General features: G+C 25.0%; 1 protein-coding gene across 1 annotated transcript; it reads right to left on the minus strand.

Annotated features, from left to right (window-relative positions):
• Positions 1 to 5,099: 5,099 nt before the first annotated feature.
• LOC105848005 (polyadenylate-binding protein 5) lies at positions 5,100 to 6,447 on the minus strand. Its single transcript, XM_065794750.1, has 2 exons — positions 6,241 to 6,447; positions 5,100 to 5,507 (listed from the first exon to the last, which is right to left on the minus strand). Exons 1-2 carry the CDS (start codon positions 6,305 to 6,307, stop codon positions 5,218 to 5,220), a joined length of 357 nt encoding a protein of 118 aa, XP_065650822.1. The 5' UTR covers positions 6,308 to 6,447; the 3' UTR covers positions 5,100 to 5,217.
• Between the last annotated feature and the right edge of the window lie 1,636 nt (positions 6,448 to 8,083).

Consider the following 8,083-nt stretch of genomic DNA (forward strand, 5'->3'; position numbering starts at 1 on the left):
TAAATTCATTTACTTAAAAGTTAAATTTATTCCTGCGCTCAAATAAACAATAAAAGTTCATTATATTTTTTACTGTTAATTTATTAAATCAGTTATGTTTACAAAAGTTTTATAACAATCAGTTTATATTAAGATCTTATATATCGTATTAATACTCAATACAAAAAGTATTAGGACTTTTTTTATAATTTTAATGTATATCTTTAAAAACCGTGACAAATATCTCATAAACCAACCTCTCAAAAAACCTAATTTGATTACTACGCGTCCAAATCACCACAAATACACGAACTAAAGAAAAATTTACTATTTCAAATAATTACAGTTATAAATAATTCAATTTCAAATATTTAAACTTCCTGAACTAAACCGAATATTTTAGCGGTTCTCGGTGACAAAAAAGAGCTTTATGATAAAGACAAAGATTTTATGATCTTCTGGAAGTCCTGCCAATTATATTTGTAATAAAGATAATCTGTAATTTTAATTTTTTATTGAAAAGAAATAAATATTTATAAAAAAAAAAAAAAAAAAGCAGGAGTAGTGTAGTGGTATAGCGCTCCCTTCGTAAGCGACGAGTTCCGAGTTTGATTGTCACAACATCCCTGGTGGAACCGCGTTGAACTTGTTTTGGAGTTAAAACCTTTTCTCAAGAGTTGAGAGAAGGTTGTAGCCAAAAAAATTAATTAAAAAAATCAAAAAAACAAATAGCCTCCTTGACTGTAGAGGTCATCTCCTACTCGCATAACATTAAAAAAAAAGACTTTATTGTCTTCTCCAAGTTTTCACGTTAGGGGCTGTCGATAAATTACGTACGCTTCTTTTGAAAGCATTAAAAAAAAAATATATTGAATATATTATTTTAATATAAAGATATCGCAAAAATTAGTTGGCAACTATATGAATGTTTTTGACTTTTACAACTATTAATTTAAGGTATCCTGTGAGAAAACCTTGAGATATTTTGAAGATGGTTTAAAGAAGTTAAAAGTTTTAGTATTGTTGACATAAATTTTATTTTTTCTCTATTTTTTTTTAAATTGCAATCAGAAGACATAAACTGTCTTATCACCGATCCCGATTTACATTGAAAAATTGTCAGTTTATATACAGAAATAAAAAGTTGTTAAGTACATATGAAGAATTTTAAACACGTTTATTTACACGTGTTAAAATATTGGTGTATAGATGCAATGCGTTACTGCTGTTCGTGTCGTATGATAAAGTCTTATGTTGGTAGTGACCAGCGTAAAATACATATATCTGAATTTAGGCCAAGCCAGCCTAGACATACATTAGGAAATCATGATGGATTTAACACTTATGTATAGATTTATAACTCAATTCTGTTTCTAAAAACTAACAGCCATTATAGTTGTGTTATAAAAGCAGTCGTTCTCAATGACCTTAGTACGATGTATAAAGAATATGAATTTAAAAATATATAAACTATACTTTTACTTCTCCTTATGCCATTATACTTTTCTTTTTTTCCTGATATCTAAGTTGTTATTATATATATTTCTTTCGTTATACTAGGTTTTTCCTTTGCAGTATTGTTCCTTGCTCATTGCGGTTTTTTAACGTGCTAGTCGACTTCTTTAATCTTATAGCAGTTATGACGACTTTTATCCTTTAATTTTCTTTAACCGACGTCTTGCTTTTAAGATTTCCGTTTTCTAGAGTTTTGCTTTTTGTTTTATTTTTTCATCGGGTAATATTTTATTTTTGTAATTGCCTAAAGTTTTTCTTCTTTTCTTGATAATGACGCATTCCAATTGAAGAATTCAATTGGAAGAATTCAATTGGAAGAATTCAATTGGAAGAATTCAATTGGAAGAATTCAATTGGAAGAATTCAATTGGAAGAATTCAATTGGAAGAATTCAATTGGAAGAATTCAATTGGAAGAATTCAATTGGAAGAATTCAATTGGAAGAATTCAATTAGAAGAATTCAATTGAAGAATTCAATTGGAATCGGTTTTGCCTAGGTCTTCTTCGGTTTAGGTATTATATGTTTATTTTATCTTTTTATAATAAAAAAGTTGTTTTTTAACTTTTAAAAGTGATTGTCAAACATTTTGATAATTTTATTTACATAAAATTCCATTAGTTCCTTTAATTGAGATAGAGTAAAATTTTTGCCATTTTGTTTAAGTAAGTGATAACAAGATTGATTTAATAATATTGAATAACAAAGATAAAAATATACTGAAACTTTTGACTATAAGAGAAAAGTATATATAAAAAACAACCTTTTTTTTGTAGAATACTATTTTAATGATAGACTTCTAATTGGCACTAGTATGTAATATGTTGTAAATGTTAAAAGAGAATTAACATTACCATTAAAATTTTGACTCAAAAAGTATAAAGATAATTTTAATAATGTAGTAACATAACCTACAGAATTTAAAAACTATGCAGTCTTAAAGAAAGACTTATTCTCGTTTTATTAGTCATTCAGCAAAATTTTTTTACTGTATTTGTCCCTGCATGCTCTAAAACTTTTAGTTAAAGTGGGGGTAAAAAAACTAGGTTTTTTTACCCCCCACTTTAACCCTTTTAAACTCCCTTCCATCTTTATGATTTCCTGACCCATGTAACCTTTAACTTTTTAAGTTTTCTGTCAACTGCTTCCTTGCTCTTTAGCTCTATTTTTTTTTCTTGTAACACCCAGCTTAATAGAAAATAATCAAGATTACACAATTAAAAACATCAAGATTACACAAATTCGTTAACTACAGTACTACAGTAGCGACCTAAAGTTTATAGCGTTCATTTGTATTTAGGATGGAGGAGTTAAAGTTTATTATTGTAAATAGTTTAACATAATTATTATTAGAGTGCAATTAATGCGTACCTCTAAAAAAACTTGTTAAAATTTTTTTTTTTTAATCTAAGGTATTGTATTCTTATCCAGATAAGCAACTATCCAAACGGTAACCCATCGTTTATTTAACATATAAATATACTGTTTTTGCTTTTACAGTATTATCTTTTAGCAGTTCATATAACTTTTTATATAAAAAAGTTTGTTCTTCGCCGTTGTTTAGGCGGTTGCATACTCTTATTAGACAATAGTTGCTATAGCAAACTTTTTTTTACTTTTTTTATTAATATTGGAATAAAAGATAATTGAAGGAACAACCTTCTAAACCTATTCTATTTTTTTAACCTTTGATAAAAAATAAACAAACAATATAAAAATAACATGAAAAGCACATAACTGTTTAAATATCAATATTATTTTGATACTATATATTTGTTTATCATTTTTTCATTAGGTGCATCGTAAAAACATCAGCAATGACGCAAATAGCATTAATATAAATTCGTCAAAACATTCTTACGATGTATTATGTAAACTACGCAGTTAGTGAAAGTTTTGAGTCCAAAGTTCAAAGAAAAGAATTTCTTAACGTCCGATTGATAACATTGATAAAAACAATTCTCAATAAAGTAAAACTATAAAATATTTATTAACAAAAAGTGTAGGAAATTAAAGTTATCTGAATATAAAGAATGTAAAAAAAATGAACAAGAACAAAACATATATATATTTTATTAAAATTAAATTAAAAAATTTTATGACTCGAGCTTATTGTTGCTTCAGGTCTTTTTTTCAAATCATATAATTTTTATTGTATTCGTAAGTGTTTTTTTTTTTTAGATGTTTTTAAATGTAAAACCAAAATTAAAATTGTGTAACATAACTATGTTTAAGATAGTAGTTATGCAAATTATATAAGAAAGATAGTTAAAACTGTAATAAAGAATTAAACAAATATTGTAAAGATATCCATAATTAATAGCTTTAATAACAACCCTAAAAAAAAGGGATCAAGCATAATTTTAAATCCACATTGACCAAAAAATATAATTAACCTTAAAAAAATTAAGCTCAAAATAAGCGAGAAAAAAAAAAGGCTTGTAAAGTATATCATATACTTTTTTTTAGAAAACTGTGATCTAGGTGGATTTGAATAAGAATTGTTTCACTAATTTCAAGTAATTAAGTAATTAGGTTACATCATTAGTGTTTTATAACAACAAAACACAAATAGTAGCGCTGCAACTTATTTTTCAACACGGTCCAGATATTTTCTAATTGGGTACATTTATCTTCTAATTAGGTCCAGATATTCTGGAAATTTTCAGCAACAGCTAATATTTGAGGATGCCACTTCTAGTCACATATTCGACCGCAAAAGAAGGAGGCACGAACTTTATAGTTAAATGTTTTTCCGAAGTGCTCTGTGACAAGGCCATTTGATCGGTTTGGAAAACCTTAGCAACGAGATGTAAAAATCTGTTGTAAATATTTTACAAAGTATTTTAATTGTTTAAATTTTTCTATTGTTTGTATAATTCAGGTAAACCTTTTTCCATATTAGCGCCTCAAATGCAATAAAAAAAACCTGTCAATAAAATGATTATCATTAAGTTGTAACACTGAAGTACAGAAAAATAAGTTTTTTTTCTCAGCACCGTTCTTAATTAATAAAAATTTTTTTTTTCTAAGTACGTTCTTAATCAATAAATTTTTTTTTCTCGGTACTTTCTGGATTTTATGTTTTTTCTTGTTACTGAAAAATTTAAACTGGAAAAGACTACAAGAAAAAAAAAGAAAAAAAAAAAAAGAAATAAAACAACAGTGCAAACGTAAATGGAATTTATATTTACACCATAATAATTACATTTAAAAATATATTTTTAAAATTTACATGCAATAATAACATATTAATAATGTGAATTTAATTTTTTTGTTATATATATATATATATATATATATATATATATATATATATATATATATATATATATATATATATATATATATATTTATATATATATATATATATATATATATATATATATATATATATATATATATATATATATATATATATATATATATATATATATATATATATATATATATATATATATATATATATATATTATATATATATATATATATATATATATGCATATATATATATATATATATATATATATATATATATATATATATATATATATATATATATTCATTAAATATAAATAAATATATATATTTAATGAAAAAATGTCGTTTTAATATAGCTAAAAAATAGCATTACTGTTAAAAATTGTTTAGTATGATAATAAACCTTGACTTCAATGTTACGTAATTTTTAAAAACGCAACTTTCATTTTTGGTTATAAATGTCCTAACTTTTCATAAATAGGTTTCTATATGTTAGATGAGATCTTTTTTCATGTCTGATGAATGGGTTATCCAACTTTACACAAATAACTTTCGAAAATAACCGTGCTCCATTCATATTAGATATTGCCCGTTGAGCATCTGCTGGTGACATGTAAAATAGGGTTGCTGTTCGCATTTTATGAACATCAGGAGAAGTTTTCATTTTTAAAATTTGTCCAAATGTAGAAAATTTTTCAATCAAAAGTTTATCCTCAACCTCAGGATCAATGTTCTTAATTAAAACTGGAACTCCTAAAAAATTAAATAATTTGAATTTATAAATATAAACCACATCAAAAAAACTCCTAAAAAATATAATTAACAATAGGAACTTCATTATTTAACAATTTTTTTCCTTCTTATTGTTTTTTTTTTTTTTTTAGTTTTGTCTTGTGTTTTAACAACTAATAACGCAAAACAAATTTGCACGAAGTCAGAGAATAGTATGCAAAGCACGGCAAACGCAACTGTCCTTTCAAAATAGCCTTAATAAAGTCAAAATAATCGCCATCAAATAAGCGTTACATAATGCCGTTAGTTGGACGTCTATGACACCCATTATTTGCCTTTTTAATGAATATAATTTTATTTTAAAAAGTTCCTCAATGCTTTTTTATTATAAAATAATAAATAAAATCAGACTTTTAAAAAAAGTACGCGTTCCACAAAGTAGCTATATATTGTATTAATTTGCACAATTAGTAGCTATATACTGTATTAACTTTCACATTTATTAAGTTCCACAAGGTAAGTATATATTGTATTAATTTCTAAATCGATAATCAATAAACCGATCAACTGATTAAAAGACTATCAAAGTATTAATTAAGTGGCCAACTTAAATTGATTACACACAGGTCAAAACAATTTTTAATTATTGATGCTTCCGTGTAAAGTTATACAGACCCACAAAATTAAGTAAACAAGTTGTTTTACATATTAGAATGAAGTGTTTAAATAATCAATGTAGTAAGCTTTTTTTTACCTTCAAATATACGTGATCGTTTTTCCATATCTTTTTTCCAACGTACTTCGCAGTTTACAATAGCCATTTTAATTTTGCAAAAATGTACTGTTAATTTTTATAGTTTTTAATTTATTGTAATTTCTTTGAACTACTCAAACGAGTAAAAAAATTTATAAAAATAAAATGCAAAACGATTTATAATTGTGTATATACATCAAAGCTGTAAAAATAAAACATCGACTTAGCAGCAATTTTGGTTATGAAAACAAAAACATATTGGAGAACTGAGTTTCGATATTTTTGTTGGCTTCTTTTTTATTTTTTTACTAAATCAACTAAAACGCTATATAGGAATTTTTAAAATTATTTTAAATTTTTTTTATTAAAATTTATTTAAAGAATCCGAAAACCAAGTTTAAATTTGGTTAACTATCGATAATTTTGCCATTCTTCATATGTCAACAATATAGAAAAAATATTTTGCATTAATTAGTGGAGTAAGGCTGAAGCGGAGTTTTTAAACAATAAAACTTTTTAACTAAATTATCAGTGGTTAGATGTCCTATTTGACCATAAACAAGATATTGACAAAAAAAAAACGGCAAAAAAAAACTTTATTAATTTTTGATATTTGTGATGCTCCGTGACAATACCGTAGTTATCAGACTATAATCCACACTTAATAGCACTGTATTACATTAAATATTATATATTAGGGATATATGGCAACAATTAGTGGAGTTCAAGTAAAGTTTATAAAAATATTATTTTATAATGTTTATGATTCTGCATTCTCCAAGTTTATTAAAAAAAACAAAAACATTTTTTGATGCTTTTCCGGCCTATGTTTTGTTTTTTACCAAATTGGGCATTGAATCACTGACATTTTAGTTCAATAGTCAGTAACCTTAGAACTGGGTCACCGATTTATAGAGTCAGTGCTTAAATTTACTTCTTGTTTTCAGGAAATCAAATATAAAGTCTAACTTTGATCTATATGTATTTTATTTCTTTCAAATAATTATGTACAAAGTAAGAACTTAAGAAAACAGAACGCAGACAGTCTGATTATAAAACTTTCAAAATTTTAAAACGATTAACTACCACAGAAAAACAACTAACGACTGCCACGTTTAAAGCTTTTAAGTCCGTTTAAAAATTATTTATAAATCTGAGTATTTAACGCTTTGATTTATCGTGGTAGTAAATTGTGACTATTTTTCTTGTGCTTGTAGCTTAGTTAGTGTTTAAGACTTTATCGAATAATTTAGGTCATCTTCTTTCTTCATCATTAAAATAACATGTTATTATAGTTTCTTATCTGAAATCTACTTTATATGGTAAATAACTGAGACTTTATTTTTATAACTTATATGTAATGTAAGTTAACCAATATTAATTTGTGCATAAACATGCACAAATTAATATTGGTTAAGACATGTTTTTTCTTGAAAAAAAAATTTACTTAGATCTAACTTATCAAAAATTATTTTGAGAATTAAATTTTTGTTTACCCCACATTTTGGGGGTTGCAACAGGGTTGTTGTAAAGAGGGTAGTTGTTGCCATTTTGCGAGAATTCTGCAAAAATGGAACAATCTATCACTAAAAAACTTTTAGAAATCATTTGATATATAATGGGTTATTAGCCTGCATAATCTTATGTTGTAAACTTCTTAAACTATGAACTTTTTTTCACAAACGTGTTTTACTTTGCCTTATGTTAAGCTATATGCTTGCATTAGCCAAATGCAAAAATGTTCTCATCAATAATTAAAACATGGCTAAAACATTTATTAATGAATTTTAAAAAGCTTTTGTTAACAAAAACTTTTAAATCTAAATATTATAAACCTATTTCA

Source organism: Hydra vulgaris, chromosome 04 (genome assembly GCF_038396675.1).
Source record: "Hydra vulgaris chromosome 04, alternate assembly HydraT2T_AEP".
NCBI classification, from domain to species: domain Eukaryota; kingdom Metazoa; phylum Cnidaria; class Hydrozoa; order Anthoathecata; family Hydridae; genus Hydra; species Hydra vulgaris.

Excerpts from the sequence above, each read along its gene's own strand:
- LOC105848005 (XM_065794750.1), bottom strand. The coding sequence starts at position 6,307 with ATGGCTATTGTAAACTGCGAAGTACGTTGGAAAAAAGATATGGAAAAA. Across the intron at positions 5,508-6,240 it reads ACGATCACGTATATTTGAAG|GAGTTCCAGTTTTAATTAAG; the intron begins GTAAAAAAAAGC and ends TTAATTTTTTAG.